We start from the raw sequence: 15,886 nt of genomic DNA on the forward strand, positions 1-15,886 counted from the left end.
CCTCTTCAAGCATTTGATATGAACAAATGAACATGAGCTAGCAGGGCTATAGGTTTGCAAGAGAATCTATTCAATATATTAACACTCATTCTGCCTTTATTAACATACCAAAAATAGCATGACAATTAAAACTACAAACAGCCGGGGCGCCTGGGTGGCGCAGTCGGTTAAGCGTCCGACTTCAGCCAGGTCACGATCTCGCGGTCTGTGAGTTCGAGCCCCGCGTCGGGCTCTGGGCTAATGGCTCAGAGCCTGGAGCCTGTTTCCGATTCTGTGTCTCCCTCTCTCTCTGCCCCTCCCCCGTTCATGCTCTGTCTCTCTCTGTCCCAAAAATAAATGTTGAAAAAAAAAACAAAAAAAAAAAAACAAAACTACAAACAGCCTTCCTGATTTCAAGGTTACTTTTCTGTACTAGATTTTATATTAATAAACAAAATTATCACTTTATGTAATTATCATGTTTAATTTGATCTTTATATCATTTATTGAACTTGTGACATGTGTCTGTTGTTATATTTAATTTTTTTCCATCTCCTTTAATCTTATTTTGCTTTTCCATGCTGATGTAGTTCATCATTCCCCTGCATATTCTTTTCCTGCTGCTATTCAGAGAAACCAGGCCCAGCGCCCTGAAAGCTTCCTTTACCGAGCAGCTGTCAGGGCAGAAGCAAATAAAGGTAGGTCATAGTGACTGAGAAGGGGGGGTGGGTGTTTTATATAATGACAGTAACTTGTATGCTTTTATTTTATTATTATTTTTTCAATGTTTATTTACTTTTGAGAGAGAGAGAGAGAGACAAATCATGAGCAGCGGAGGAGGGGCAGAGAGAGGGAGACACAATCCAAAGCAGGCTCCAGGCTCTGAGCTGTCGGCATTGAGCCTGATGCAGAGCTTGAACCCATGAACCGTGAGATCATGACCTGAACTGAAGTTGGACACTTAACCAACTGAGCCAACCAGGCACCCCTATGCTTGCTGTATGCTTTTAAACTTCTACCCTGAGACGTCACTTTGGCAAAAGCTTTAAACTTTGATCTCACTAACATTAAAGCAGGAGAATCTTTGGGGTGCCTGGGTGGCTCAGTCAGTTAAGCGTCCAACTTTGGCTCACATCATGATGTATCTCACGGTTCATGAGTTTGAGCCCCGCATCGGGCTCTGTGCTGACAGCTCAGAGCCTGGAGCCTGCTTCAGATTCTGTGCCTCCCTCTTTCTCTGCCCTCCCCCTGCTTGCTCTCTGTTTCTCTCTCTCTCTCAAAAATAAACATTAAAAAAAAAAAAAGCAGGAGAATCTTGTTTCAATTTAACTAGAGTTTCTTAGCACTACCCAAAGGAGGTTATAGGTTGGAACAAATAAAACACTCTTTCAGGCTTTAGGGAATGTTCCTTCTCTCTGTAATGAGCCTTTTTCAGATTTTTCTATTGATAAAAGCTATTTTATGTGTTCTTAAAGAAATGAATCAGTAATTCTTTTTTTTTTTAAATCTACTTTTTAGTTTTTTAGTTAATATACATCTGCCTGGCCTCCAAAGAAGTTACCTGGAAGTAGAAACAAACATTTCAAATAAAAAATAACAACTTTGAGTGTAACTGATAGATGCCCTTACAGATTTAAAATCAAACCAGAGACACACTGCATATAGGATTGTAAACTAGTATGGAAAACTGTTTCCATTATCTAATAATACTGAACACTTGTATGTCCTATCACCAGCAGTTTGCTTTCCGAAATGTGTAAGCATATATACCCCAAGATATTTACAAAAATATTTATAGCAACATTATTTATTCATGATAGCCCAAACAGAGTGTTCATGACTGATACAATGGGTAAATAATTGTGGTGTGTTTGTACAATGGGATACAGTATAAGCAATAAAAATGAACCAATTAACACATACAATATGGATAAATCTTATAGTGTCGATCAAAAGAAGACAAAAGCATGCATACATACATATATTTGGCTTCATTTATAGAAAGTTCAAAACTAGACAAAACAAATCTGTGGTATTACAAATCAAGAAGTCCATAGCTAGGACCTGTGTTGTTGGAAGTAACCATTAGGTACTGATGGGTAGGTGTCATGAGAGGGCCTTCTGGGTGTTGGTAATAATTGCATTTATTGACCTGATTGTGTCTACTTTGTGATAATTTATTGAGTTATGATTTGCATAATTTTCTGTATGTGTGTTATTTTTCAATGGAAACATTTTTAATCAAAATGAGTTGAGCTAAGTGGGTAATGGACATTTGGTAGTTTTTAACACTGTTCTCCCTATTATTGTGTATATTTGAAACTTTTCATAATAAAAACTTTTTTTAAAGAGTCCATGCAGAAGTGAAAAGTGCTGCACTTGTAAGGAGCCTGTGATCAGGTGGAGCTGAGAATTTTTCCAGCACTAGCAGTCGCCTTTCTGTCTTACATATTCATATTTTTTTAGGTCATGCTTCACCCCTTCTTTCATCTTCTGCACCTCCCACTGACTCTGCAGATCCCATAACAAGACCCAATTCAAGACAGAGAGAAGAAGAGCTGGAATTAATGGATCAACTACGGAAAGTGTGTACACTACCTCTGAATTATACTTTCACATTGTTACTGCTAGAGCACATAACCCTGCAATCACTTGTTCATTTGACTTAAAATTTTTAATAGAATCAACAAGTGCCCACCGTGTGGTAGATGTAAAAGAGATTCTGCTATTAAGGGCATTCTTTTCATCTGTTTGCTAGGAAAATGAGATGGGTTATTCTATAAAGCTCAATCCCTAGCCCTGCTCATTTAAAAGTTTTTTCTGCCTCATGTACAGAAATCTTGTAAGAGTAGCAATAATTTATATGTATGTACACACATATATATATCACACTTACATATAGTGTTTTATTTTGGAATTGACAGAATCTAGTTCTGTTTTATTTCTAAGCATAAAATTGTAAATGAATTTCTCATGTAATATTTTGCACCACTGTGGCCTGGCCACCATATGTATGTATTAGATCTCCTTGAGTTACTGACTTAGGATGGAAGGATAAAATGGGGATTGTGGTACTTGGGGTGCCTGGGTGGCTTAAATCAGTTAAGCATCTGACTTGATTTTTAGCTCAGGTCGTGACCTCACAGTCTTGAGATCAAGCCCTGCTTAAGATTCTCTCTCTTCCTCTCCGTCGTCTGCCCCTCCCCTGCTCTCAAAAACAAAATAAATAAATAAACAAATAAAATAGGGATTGTGGTACTTATTTGCTTTTTATCTTGATTCTTAATTATAGTATTTCATTGTAACTCCATTATGTCCTGTGTCAGCCACATCAGTTAACGTATTACACATTTTCCTGTTCTTCTAGCATATTGAGTACCGGTTGAAAGTATCACTGCCTTGTGATCTGGGAGCAGCTCTAACCGATGGTGTTGTTCTTTGCCATTTGGCCAATCATGTGCGGCCTCGATCTGTCCCAAGCATCCATGTCCCTTCACCAGCTGTAGTAAGTATATAATACTAAAAAAAACCCATTGGCTATTCATGAGACATATATTATGTACAATGGCAGGTATTATGCAGAATGCTAGGGATACAAATATGAACAATCCAGTCCCTGCCTTCCTGGGTCTACTTTCTACTAGCGAAAAAAAAGGCATGTAATCAATTATTAATAACTGTGATAAATGTTATAAGAGAGGTATGCAAGAAGTTGCTATAGGAATACTAAAAAGGGACCACTTAACTCTGCCTGGAGAGTTCAGGAAAGCCTGCTTAGAGGAGGTCAAATTTGAACTATTCTTAAAGTATGAGTAGGAATTTGCCAGCATAGGGGCGCCTGGCGGGCTCTGTCTATAGAGCATGTGACTCTTGATCTGGGGATCATGTGTTAAAGCCCCATTGGGCATAGAGATTACTTTTTAAAAAAACAATGACAGAGAAGATTATTTTAAAAAACAAAAAAGGAGTTTGCCAGCATAATATGCCTAGATTCAAAAGATAGGGAGGATCATGGTATGTTCAAGGAACTCATAAGTTGTTTAGGATGATGATGATGATGCACAAAATCGTAGGTGTAAATGGTGGGAGATGTAGCTGAAGAGGTAAGCCAAGGGCCATGTGACAATGATGTTATGTGCCGTGTTAAAGAGTTAGATGTTTATCTTAGTGTAGACAGTGAAGAAACAAAGAATTGGGGGGGAGAAATATGATTATAATTGCAGTTTAGAATGATGAATCTATTTTGGGAGTGGAATTGACATGATCTAGTGACCAACCGTGGGTAGAAAACAAGGATGCATTCAGGATGACTGGCAGGTTTTCTTTTGACTGCTGGTCAGATATAGAAGTCAGAAGTCAGTATCAGGATGACAACCCACAGAAGAAAGAACAAGTTTTTTCCCCTTCAAATTTTCATTATAAAAATTTCAAACTTTCAGGAAAATTGAAATAATAATACAAGGAACATTCTTCTTTTTTTTTTTAAATGTTTATTCATTTTTGAGAGAGAGAGAGAGAGAGAGAGAGAGAGAGGGAGACACAGAATCCAAAGCAGGCTCCAGGCTCTGAGCCGTGAGCACAGACCCCGACATGGGGCTTGAACTCACGAACTACAAGATCATGACCTGAGCCAAAGTCAGACACTAAACCGACTGAGCCACTCAGGTGCCCTACAAGAAACAGTCTTAAAGCATCTACCTAGACCTGACATTTATTTCATTTTGCAGTGTTGCTTTGCCTGTATTTGGGTGTATGTGTGTGTGTGTGTATTTGTGTTTTAATTGTGCTGTTTAGTTGCAGATATTATGGAGCTTTACTCTCTAAATATTTCAGAGAATTGTCCCAGTCCACCTTGCTCTTCTCTGTAGCCCATAGCCAATGACTGACATAGGAGCTGAGCCCTCCTGCCTCAAGATGGGAGTGAGATGTGATTCACACTCCAGTGCTTCCTGTAGGATCAGGCTGAAACTGAGAAGGGGATGTAGTAAGCCACTAACAGCCAACCCAGACTAGGATGGATGCACAGGCTAGCCGATGTGTCGCTGGGTGAAACACCAACAGCATCCATAATCTAGATGCAGATTTCCCCAGTTGTTCCAAAACTATCTTTCATAGCTGTGCTCTCTCCTCTCCCTGTACCCAGCGCGCGCACGCGCGCGCACACACACACACACACACACACACACACAGGATATAATGAAGGTTCCCATTGCATTTAATAGTTATTGTTGTAACACCCTCTTTTGATGATTGTGAATGGATACTGTTCATTTTTTTTAAGTTTATTAATTTTGAGAGAGAGAGAGAGAGCACGCACATGCAAGCAGGGGAAGGACACAAAGCCTGACGTGTGGCTCCATCTCACAAAACCATGAGATCATGACCTGAGCTGAAATCAAGAGTCAAATGCTTAACTGACTAAGCCACCCAGGTGCCCCTGGATACTGTTCATTTGTAACATGCTTAACATTGTCTAACCTTTCAAAAAACTTGACCTCATCTCATTTTCTGGTCATTTGTTATTTAGCAGGCACTTCCTGTTACAAATTCTTTACTCAAATTGCAGTTGTATCTAGGCCTATAGATGGCCACTTTTGGATATTCAACGTGCTACCTCTCCAGATGCAAATCATTTATCTCTCTCAAGGACCTTGTATTCTTCTAATTACAAAAGCTGCTTTGTTACCAAAGTCCCAAGGGTGATGATGTGGCCGTATCCCCTCTAGCACATCCACAGGTAGCATGTTGCATTTGCTTCTAAGGAAAATTGGCAGCCACTTTTTATTTAGTGACCCCTGAAAATAGTCCTTCAGTTTTGTTTAGGAAAGGCAGAGAGGAACAGCACTACCAAAGTCTGCTGTGCTCTCAGAGACTTGAAAGACTTGCTGTTGGTCCTAAAGGTGGTGATTAATAGAATAGGAATTGTGCTGTTTGGCAACACCAGTAAGGAAAGGGTTTATTCATACTTTGCATTCTTCCCAGATTCTGTCAACTGGATTAAAGAAAAAAAAATGTTTTAAGAATAATTTTAAAAAGGACACATCTGTCACTTTTCATTTCCAGAGGAGATACATACAAAGTAGCAAGCAGCCAATGCAAAAAGGGGAGTTTAAGAATAAGGGTGACTGAGGTTCTTTACCTTGATTACCAGAGCACAGTGCCTCCACGTAAGAATGTAAAATACATACAGAAAAAGTAAAACTATTTTACAAATACTTAACTGCCTAAAGAAATGAAACACGTGGACCTGCTTTTAGTCAAAGAAATATAGGTATTACATGAGATGAGAGCATTTAAAACTTGCTAGTGAAATCAACAACAAAACTTAACTCCTATGCATTGAGTACATATCAAGTGTGAGAACAGAAGGTACAGAGGAGTTACAAGCAGTCCAATCTCTTAACATTAATTCCTCTTTAAAAAACCAAAATCAGGGACGCCTGCGTGGCTCAGTCAGTTAAGTGTCCAACTCTTGCTTTCGGCTCAGGTCATGATCTCATGGTTGGGTAGGATCGATCCCCAAGTTGGGCTCTAGGCTGACAGCACAGAGCCTGCTTGAAATTTTCTCTCTCTCTCTCTCTCTCTCTCTCTCTCTCTCTCTCTCTCTTTCTGCCCCTCTGCATGTGCTGTCTCTCAAAATAAATAAACGTTTTTTAAAAAATCAAAAGAGGTCTTTTCGGGGCACCTGGGTGGCTCAGTTGGTTATACACCTGACTCTCGATTTTGATTCAGGACATTATCTCACACTTTGTGAGATCAAGCCCCGCATCAGGCTCTGTACTGACAGCCCAGAGTGTGAGATTCTCTCTGTCCCTCTCTCTCTGCCCTTCCCCCACTCACTCTCTCACTTGCTCTCTCAGAATAAATGTTAAAAAAAGGAGAAACATGTAAATGTTAAAACTTCCCAAATTAGAATATTTGGGGGTAAAAAAATGGACTTTGAGCCAACCAGTTAAAGATTGTCCAGTATTTTAATTAAAAGCAAAAAACCCCAACAAAACCAAAAATCCCTACTTTGAAATCGTGATAATGATTTTATGAGTAAATCGGTATTGTGTTAATGGGATTTCTGTTACAGTACTAGATTTCAGTATAAATATTTACATCTATTTTTCTTTTCTATGGATTACCTTCCTTCATATTAGATTGTCACTTCCCTTATTTTGTTCTTTTGACCACACAGAGAGCTTTGTAACTTACTTTCTTAGAAGTTTTTTGTAAGGAGAATATAAAATTAAAGCCATATACAAATGAAGAACCATAGCAGTTTCTTTATGGTTGCATTAAAACATGGTGATTTATGGGGCGCCTGGGTGGCGCAGTCGGTTAAGCGTCCGACTTCAGCCAGGTCACGATCTCGCGGTCCGCGAGTTCGAGCCCCACGTCGGGCTCTGGGCTGATGGCTCAGAGCCTGGAGCCTGTTTCTGATTCTGTGTCTCCCTCTCTCTCTGCCCCTCCCCCGTTCAAAAAAAAAAAATTAAAAAAAAAACAAAACATGGTGATTTATTGTAATTCTTTGAGAACTGCCTAATTACCACTGTGAGTATATAACTTAAAAAACACTTTCTTGAGGGGCGCCTGGGTGGCTCAGTTGGTTAAGCATCCGACTTCAGCTCAGGTCATGATCTCACAGTTCACGAGTTCAAGCCCCGCGTCGGGCTCTGTGCTGACAGCTTGGAGCCTGGAGCCTGCTTCGGATTCTGTGTCTTTCTCTCTCTCTGCCTTTCCCCCACTCATGCTCTATCTGTCTCTCTCTCTCTCTCTTTCTCTCTCAAAAATAAATAAAGATTTTTTAAAAATTAAAAAACAATACTTTCGTGATATATTCTAAGAACCATAATTTCTTTCACCCAATTCAAAAAAATGACCCTTATTGTAAGGAGAGGTCTCATGTCCAAGCATTTCAGACTAGATGGGGCACATTCAGGGTGGTAAACTGCTGTTTGGTTGTTTAATAGGCATAGGTGTTATGAGTACAGTTAACATTCTTAGAAGTGCACTAGTAAATCATATCAAATATCATGACAAATATTGTAATATGACAACTCACTGAAGGAACCATATCACCAAGGTAGATAACCTATAAAAATTCTGAATCATTTCAAATTTCAGAATAGTGAAATTGTTTATTTCTTAACTCCTTTAGGTATAGGTTATGCTCTTGTTGAAATCTTCTTCTGCAAAACCTACATAAGATTTCTATTCAGATCAGGTTGTTCATTAAAGAATTAGAACAGGCTATGCACGGCTATTTAAAACCATATGTTATGTCATCCAAACTTCTGGAGAAGCTTTTGGGAATAGCAGGTTCTCCGAGATTTGACTTAAGGCAAAATCATGAGTCCTTCTGCACTCCAGAGTGATAGGGAGTCTAGCCGATGGGTCCTTTTGACTAGCTATTCTGTTGGACACATACAAGCAGGGATTTGTAGCCTGGGATCAAGCACTTTTAGGGCTCCATGAACTCCCCAATTTGCATGCATGTGTATTCTTCTCAAGAAAAGATTCACAACTTTCATCAGACCATAAGGAGTTTGATTGTAGTTATGAAATACTGGTCTACATCCCTGGAAATGAGATATATGCTAAAGGAAGAAATGGCTAGGGAGAGAGCTGATTGATTGTTCCTCATTCCTCTTCACCTTCATCAGTCAGATCTCTACTGTCTACAGGGGAAATCTCAAAGGAAGTCTCTATTCTGCTTCCCACCCCCATCTGCTCCCCCTCTCCCCACAAACAGAGACATCTTTTATGTCTTAAGGTGCTAGTAGTCTTCATGGAGGTAATGTTGAGTTAGTCTCCATGATCACTATTCTGACTGACCTTTTCTTTTCCTTTTTTCTGAGATGGTGGTGATTCCTGAACCAGTTTTAACTTAGTGACATGACCTCCATTTTTTAGCCTTTCTTTTGCATAGAAACCAAGTTGTTTTTCTACCTACATAGTCAGACCTATTTCACTCTCCCCTCCATAGATGTTGGCATCTGAATGGTAGAGTTTCAGAAGTGTAGGGGCCCTTCTTTTGTAGAGTCCGTGGTGCCCTGTGTGCACATCCCCAGCCTTCTCTCCCAGACTCAGATCAAGATCCTGATTTGCTTAGCTAAGGTCCGTTGGTAACAGGAGAAGCTAATTACATTGTTTCTACTTCCATTTTTACAGGCAGACAGGGAAGCTGGTATAGGGAGAGAGAATTTCTAGCCAATGAAAACTTCTCCTAAGTGAAAAGCAGTTGTCTTGTGTTTTCTTAATTTGCCCAACTTCCCTTAAAGTTAAGCCCTTGTCATGATAGCTTTCACCACAGTAACTTTTTCTTTATGCATCAGTTCACCTTACCTCCCTCTTTAGCCAGGAGTTGAGAAGACCACAGCATCACTTATGCAGGGAGCACCTTGCTCTTTCACATGTAAAAAGTAGAAGAGAATGAAGGAGCCCAGCCCCAGTTTGAATTAGCCAATTTGAACCCCCATGCTGTTTTCCTCCTTATGTTAAGTAGGTCCTGATTCTACTGTTTCACTCTTTAAAAAAAAAAAACAAAAACAAAAAACCACTTTTTAAAAAAAATTTCTTTTAATATTCATTTATTTTTGAGAGAGACAGAGTAAAAGTGGGGGAGGCACAGAGAGAAAAAGAGAGAAACACACAGAATCTGAAACAGGCTCCAGGCTCTGAGCTGTCAGCACAGAGCCTGACGTGGGGCTCAAACTCATGAGCCGTGAGATCATGACCTGAGCTGAAGTCTGACACTTAACTGACTGAGCCACCCAGACACTGCCAAAAAAACAGACTTTTTTACTTCGATGATAGAAGAACTTGGCATAGGAAAGAATGGGTACTCTCCTGGAAACCTAATGCCTATCCTCTTTCTGGACCTTTTTGAAAGTTTTTCAGTTTGAAATTTAAAAATTATTATTGGGGTGCCTCAGGTTGGTGGAGCTTATGACTTTTTTTTTTTTTTTTTAATTTACATCCAAGCTAGTTAGCATATAGTGCAACAATGATTTCAGGACTAGATTCCTTAATGCTCCTTACCCAATTAGCCCATCCCCCCTCCCACAACCCCTCCCATAACCCTCTGTTCTCCATAAGAGTCTCTTATGTTTTGTCCCCCTCCCTGATTTTATATTATCTTTGCTTCCCTTATGTTCATCTGTTTTGTATCTTAAAGTCCTCATATGAGTTAAGTCATGTGATATTTGTCTTTCTCTAATTTCACTTAGCATAATACCCTCCAGTTCCATCCACGTAGTTGCAAATGGCAAGATTTCATTCTTTTTGATTGCCAAGTAATACTCCGGTGTGTGTGTGTGTGTGTGTGTGTGTGTGTGTGTGTGTGTGTACCACATCTTCTTTATCCATTCATCCATTGATGGACATTTGGGCTCTTTCCATACTTTGGCTATTGTTGATAGAGCTGCTATAAACATTGGGTGTATGTGTCCCTTCGAAACAGCATGCCTGTATCCCTTGGATAAATACCTACTAGTGCAATTGCTAGGTTATAGGGTAGTTCTATTTTTAATTTTTTTTTTTAATTTTTTTTTTCTTTTTTTTTAAAAAAAAAATTTTTTTTTCAACGTTTATTTATTTTTGGGACAGAGAGAGACAGAGCATGAACGGGGGAGGGGCAGAGAGAGAGGGAGACACAGAATCGGAAACAGGCTCCAGGCTCTGAGCCATCAGCCCAGAGCCTGACGCGGGGCTCGAACTCACGGACCGCGAGATCGTGACCCGGCTGAAGTCGGACGCTTAACCGACTGCGCCACCGAGGCGCCCCTATTTTTAATTTTTTGAGGAACCTCCATACTGTTTTCCAGAGTGGCTGCACCAGTTTGCATTCCCACCAGCAGTGCAAAAGAGATCCTCTTTCTCCACCTCCCCGCCAATATCTGTTGTTGCCTGAGTTGTTAATGTTAGCCATTCTGACAGGTGTGAGGTGGTATCTCACTGTGGTTTTGATTTGTGTTTCCCTGATGATGAGTGATGTTGAGCATTTTTTCATGTGTCAGTTGGCCATCTGGATGTCTTCTTTGGAGAAGTGTCTCTCCATGTCTTTTGCCCATGTCTTCACTGGATTATTTGGTTTTTGGGTGTTGAGTTTGATAAGTTCTTTATAGATTTTGGATACTAATCCTTTACCTGATATGTCGTTTGCAACTATCTTTTCCCATTCTGTCGGTCGCCTTTTAGTTTTGCTGATTGTTTCCTTCACTGTTTGGAAGCTTTTTATTTTGTTGAGGTCCCAATAGTTCATTTTTGCTTTTGTTTCCCTTGCCTCTGGAGACGTGTTGAGTAAGAAGTTGCTGCGGCCAAGGTCAGAGAGGTTTTACATTTAGGTCTTTCATCCATTTTGAGTTTCTTTTTGTGTACGATGTAAGAAAGTGGTCCAGGTTCATTTTTCTACATGTTGCTGTCCAGTTTTCCCAATAAGCGTTTGCTGAAGAGACTGTCTTTATTCCATTGGATATTCTTTCCTGCTTTGTCAAAGATTAGTTGGCCATACGTTTGTGGGTCCATTTCTGGGTTCTCTATTCTGTTCCATTGATCTGTGTGTCTGTTTTTATGCCAGTACCATACTGTCTTGGTGATTACAGCTTTGTAATACAGCTTGAAGTCTGAGCTTATGACTCTTGATCTCGGGGTTGTGAATTCAGACCCCATGTTGGGTCTACATAGAGATTACTTAAAAAAATAAAATATTTAAAATATTTTTTTAGTTATTATTTTCCTTTCATCCCACCTTTTTATTATTTTTTTATTTTTTTTTAATTTTAACATTATTATTATTTTTTTAATGTTTATTTATTTTTGAGACAGAGAGAGACAGAGCATGAACAAGGGAGGGTCAGAGAGAGAGGGAGACACAGAATCCAAAGCAGGATCCAGGCTCTGAGCTGTCAGCATGGAGCCCGACGCAGGGCTCGAACTCACGGACTGTGAGATCATGACCTGAGCCGAAGTCGGCCGCTTAACCGACTGAGCCACCCAGGAGCCCCAACGTTATTTAGTATTGAGAGACAGAGCATCAGCAGGGGAGGGGCAGAGAGAGGAAGACACAGAATCTGAAGCAGGCTCCAGGCTCTGAGCTGTCAGCACAGAGCCTGACGTGGGGCTTGAACTCACCAACTGCGAGACCATGACCTGACCCGAAGTCAGACGCCTAACCAACGGAGCCACCCGGGGTCCCCTCCCACCTTTTTATTTTTTATAATAAAGTCAATCCTAGCCCCTGCTGCCTCTTGCAGGTTTAGATTATAATAGTTGCTTCAAACACTATCATGTATTTATCACATTTCCCCTCTTTTCATGATGGAGTATCATATTCCATCTTTGAAGAAAGTCCAGGTATTCACAAATGAAACCATTGTTTTCTAGAGATGGTCAAGGCTTCCATCTGCTAACCTGTGTGAAAACTGTAAGGCAGAGTTTGTGCAGACATTTGGCTTCCATGCCTGATGCTTAAACGTATTGAAAACCAGTCCGTGAATTTGAACACTTGAGTTTGTTAATCATTCTGGGAAATGGAATTCATATTTCTTTCTTACGTTATAACCCATAGGTGAAAAACTTTTTCACAACTTTAGGTCATGTGATACAACTCTGTTTTTAGTAAGAGATCTGTTCAGAAAAACAAACTTACTAATTAGAAATTAGGGAAATCTCCTATGGGAAATGTTCATCCTTCAGAAAACAGGTTCTTTAGTCCAATCTTTTAAAATAGAAATGTTTGGGGACCCTGGGTGGCTCAGTCGGTTAAGCATCTGACTCGATTTCAGCTCAGGTCACAATCTCACAGTTCTGGAGTTCAAGCCCCTTATCGGGCTTTGCACTGGTGGTGCTGAGCCTGCTTGGGATTCTCTCTACCTCTCTCTCTCAGGATTCTGTCTGTCTGCCCCTCCCCTGCTTGTGCTTTCTAAATAAATAAAATTTTAAAAAAATAATAAAGTAAAATATAAATGTTTAAAAACTTTTCATATTACCATTGAGTAGAGACATGATGCATCTGTAACATATGTCTGAGCAAAAGCTATTGGTTTTCTAAAATTATCTTCTTCTAGGGGCACCTGGGTGGCTCAGTCGGTTAAGTGTCCTGGGCTCAAGTCATGATCTCACAGCTCGTGGGTTCAAGACCTGTGTCAGGCTCTGAGCTTCAGCACAGAGCCTGGAGGCTGCTTCAGATTCTGTGTCTCCCTCTCTGCCCCTTCTCCCCCGTTTGTACTCGTTCTCTCGCTCTCTCTCTCTCCCAAAAATAAACAAACATTAAAAAAAATTTTTTTTTAGAAAATTGTCTTCTTTTAACAAAGGCTGCAAGAAAATGAACCAAAGTGTTGACTGTGATTGTACTTGAATGATGAGGTTGTGGGTAATTTCCTTCCTATTCCTACATATTTTCTTTACTGTATATTGTTTTAAAATGGCAAAAAAATTAACTATCCCCCCTAAAACTTCTCTGTATTTAGCACTTGCCTTACAAAAATCAAAGTAAAATGTCTAAAGTACAGAGTGGCAACCTGTGGTCCAAGGCCAGCACCTATTTTTGTAAATGAAGTTTTACTGGAACACCTTTTTGCGTATATATTGTTTGCAGTTGCTTTCAAGCTCTTAGCAGATCATATGGCCATAAAGACTAACAGATTTATTATCTAATCCTTTAAGGAAAAGTTTGCTGACCCTATGGTCTAGAGTGCTGAATTGACGAAGGAATTGTGAGAAGAGTATTTTTAAAATAAATTTTTTAAAACGTTGGTAATAACACCACATTTTCCTTTCTTTGTAGCCTAAATTAACAATGGCAAAATGCAGGCGGAATGTGGAGAATTTCCTAGAAGCTTGCAGAAAAATTGGTGTACCTCAGGTAATAAGTTTAACATTTTTTATATTGCCTAAATGACGCTGCCATCTCCCATCTCAGACTTCAGTATTATTTTTCTAAAATTTTTCAGAAGTGTAAGTATCTAAAATCTTAGAGGACTAGCTCTGAACCACATTGATGACTACTAACATGACTTTGTGTTACTAGAGTCAGTATACTTCTTAGCAATTTTCCTTAATTATTTCCAAGGACTGAGCAAAAAAATAATACACATATAAATTTAAATTTATTGTAATAAGTAATTCATGCTAAATAATCAAAATCGTTACTCTGTTTTCTAAACGTTCCTACTTGCTGTTGGACTTGTATACATCTTCATCCACAAGAGTCTCTGCTTCAAAGTGAGTGCATCTCAGACTGAGAATGCTCCAGTTGGTTTCAGGTTTTTGAACACTTACTTTAATACTTTTTAAAAATGTTTATTTTGAAATAATTTTAGACTTAGAACAACGTTACAAAAAAGCACAGAGAGTTACTGTGTGTACTTTACATGTACTGTTAACATCTATATAAACATAGTGTGTCATCCAAACTAACAAACACAGGGACAGTGCTGTTAGCTAAATGACAGACTTGATTCAGATTTCACTGGTTTTTCCACTAAGCTCTAATACTTTGGAATGTAGCACACAAGAGGCTATTTCTAGGGATTTGTCCTGCTCTTGAGATTTATTGTCTCCAGGTTCCTCAGTTACAGTTTCCTTGCCCTTTAATAAATAGTACAAATAGTTAAGCTCTGTAGATGTAATTAATTAAGAGACATGAACTTCATACATTTGTTATTCAGTTATGCTTTTAAAACAATTGTGTTAAACCAACTAAGCATGGTACTCTTAAAAACTATATTTAATGACATGAGACATAGATACATTTAAAGAAATAACAACTTGGTACTATTTGATTTTTTTTTTTCATTAACCATGATCCTTATAGTTCCTGTCATCATATCTGGTATCCAACCTTCAAGAAGAAAAACATGACTTTTTTCTATCACTTTCTTAATAAGCTGTCAGAACCCCAGGATTAGCCCCTGACTCAACTCCAGTGTTTCTCTTGAACTTAAGCCCTTTGTCCTAACAGCTTTCATCACAGTGACTCTCTCTTTACCTGGCCCCCATTCCTCTCTCTTAGTTACCTTGAGTTGAGGCGGTCACAGCACCACTTGTCCAGTGGGCGGCCTTCTCCCTCAGCTCTTGTACGTGTTGCAGAGTGGAAGAGAAAGAGTCCAGCGCCGTAGAGCATTAGCTGGAGTCAGTTCCCATGATTGTTTTTCCCCTTTGATTAAGTAGATTGTAATTCTACTAGTTATTTTTCACTGTTTTCTTTTGTGGCTTTTTTTTTCAAACCCGAGTTACAAAAAGAACCTAAGTTTACATTTTTGGTAGTTAGCAAGAACCTGTTTTTGTTCCTGTGGACAAATGAAAGCAGATTTTTCATTTTTATATCATATTGTTTTCTAGACTCATCATCTCTTTTAGAACAAACCATTTTTAAACATAGTAAGAGAGCATCAATAAGGTTTCTAAGCAAATAGTGTGCATTTTCTCCATATTAATAAGCAGGTCCTAATATTCTAATACTAGTGTGTATACACACAGTAACGGTCAGTGCTTTCTTCTGTCTGTTGAAGATGTTCCTACCTAATCATCACATTACACAAGCATGCCCAGGACCTGCCCCAATGCCATAGCACATGTCTTAGAACAAAAGAATGTGGTGTGGGTTAGTGCAGGGAATGGGAACCCAAGAGAGGATAAGAGTAACTGAAAAGAGGCACCTCATACCCAGAGAGAAGAGCACTGGAAACATCCCCAAACAGCAAGACAGGTTCGAGACTTGGCCTATATCAGACCTATTAAAAGTGCTGTTTAGCACTTTTACAGTCATTGTACCTGTCCTCTGGGCTTTAGAGAACCACCCTGTGTCTCAGATTTCAAGTCATACGCTCAGATTCTTTCAGAATGTACCTGCCAACAGTCAGCAAAATATAGTCTGCCTTAAAGTGTACATTTAATTCAGCATTTGCCAACCAATGGG

General features: G+C 39.4%; 1 protein-coding gene across 9 annotated transcripts in view; it reads left to right on the plus strand.

Moving 5' to 3' along the window:
- Nucleotides 1–15,886, plus strand: part of LRCH3 (leucine rich repeats and calponin homology domain containing 3) — a 122,729-nt gene that overhangs the window by 99,509 nt on the left and 7,334 nt on the right. For 8 of the 9 annotated variants that reach the window (XM_032594738.1, XM_030329031.1, XM_030329033.1 and 5 more), the window contains 4 exons: nt 570–677; nt 2,446–2,564; nt 3,347–3,484; nt 13,754–13,831. In XM_032594738.1, coding sequence (XP_032450629.1) covers nt 570–677; nt 2,446–2,564; nt 3,347–3,484; nt 13,754–13,831 — 443 coding nt within the window. Of the gene's footprint in view, nt 1–569; nt 678–2,445; nt 2,565–3,346; nt 3,485–13,753; nt 13,832–15,886 lie in introns of those variants that run through there. The other variant, XM_030329035.1, reaches the window with a different exon arrangement.

The sequence above is a fragment of the Lynx canadensis genome, chromosome C2, assembly GCF_007474595.2.
Source record: "Lynx canadensis isolate LIC74 chromosome C2, mLynCan4.pri.v2, whole genome shotgun sequence".
Classification (NCBI taxonomy): Eukaryota; Metazoa; Chordata; class Mammalia; order Carnivora; family Felidae; genus Lynx; species Lynx canadensis.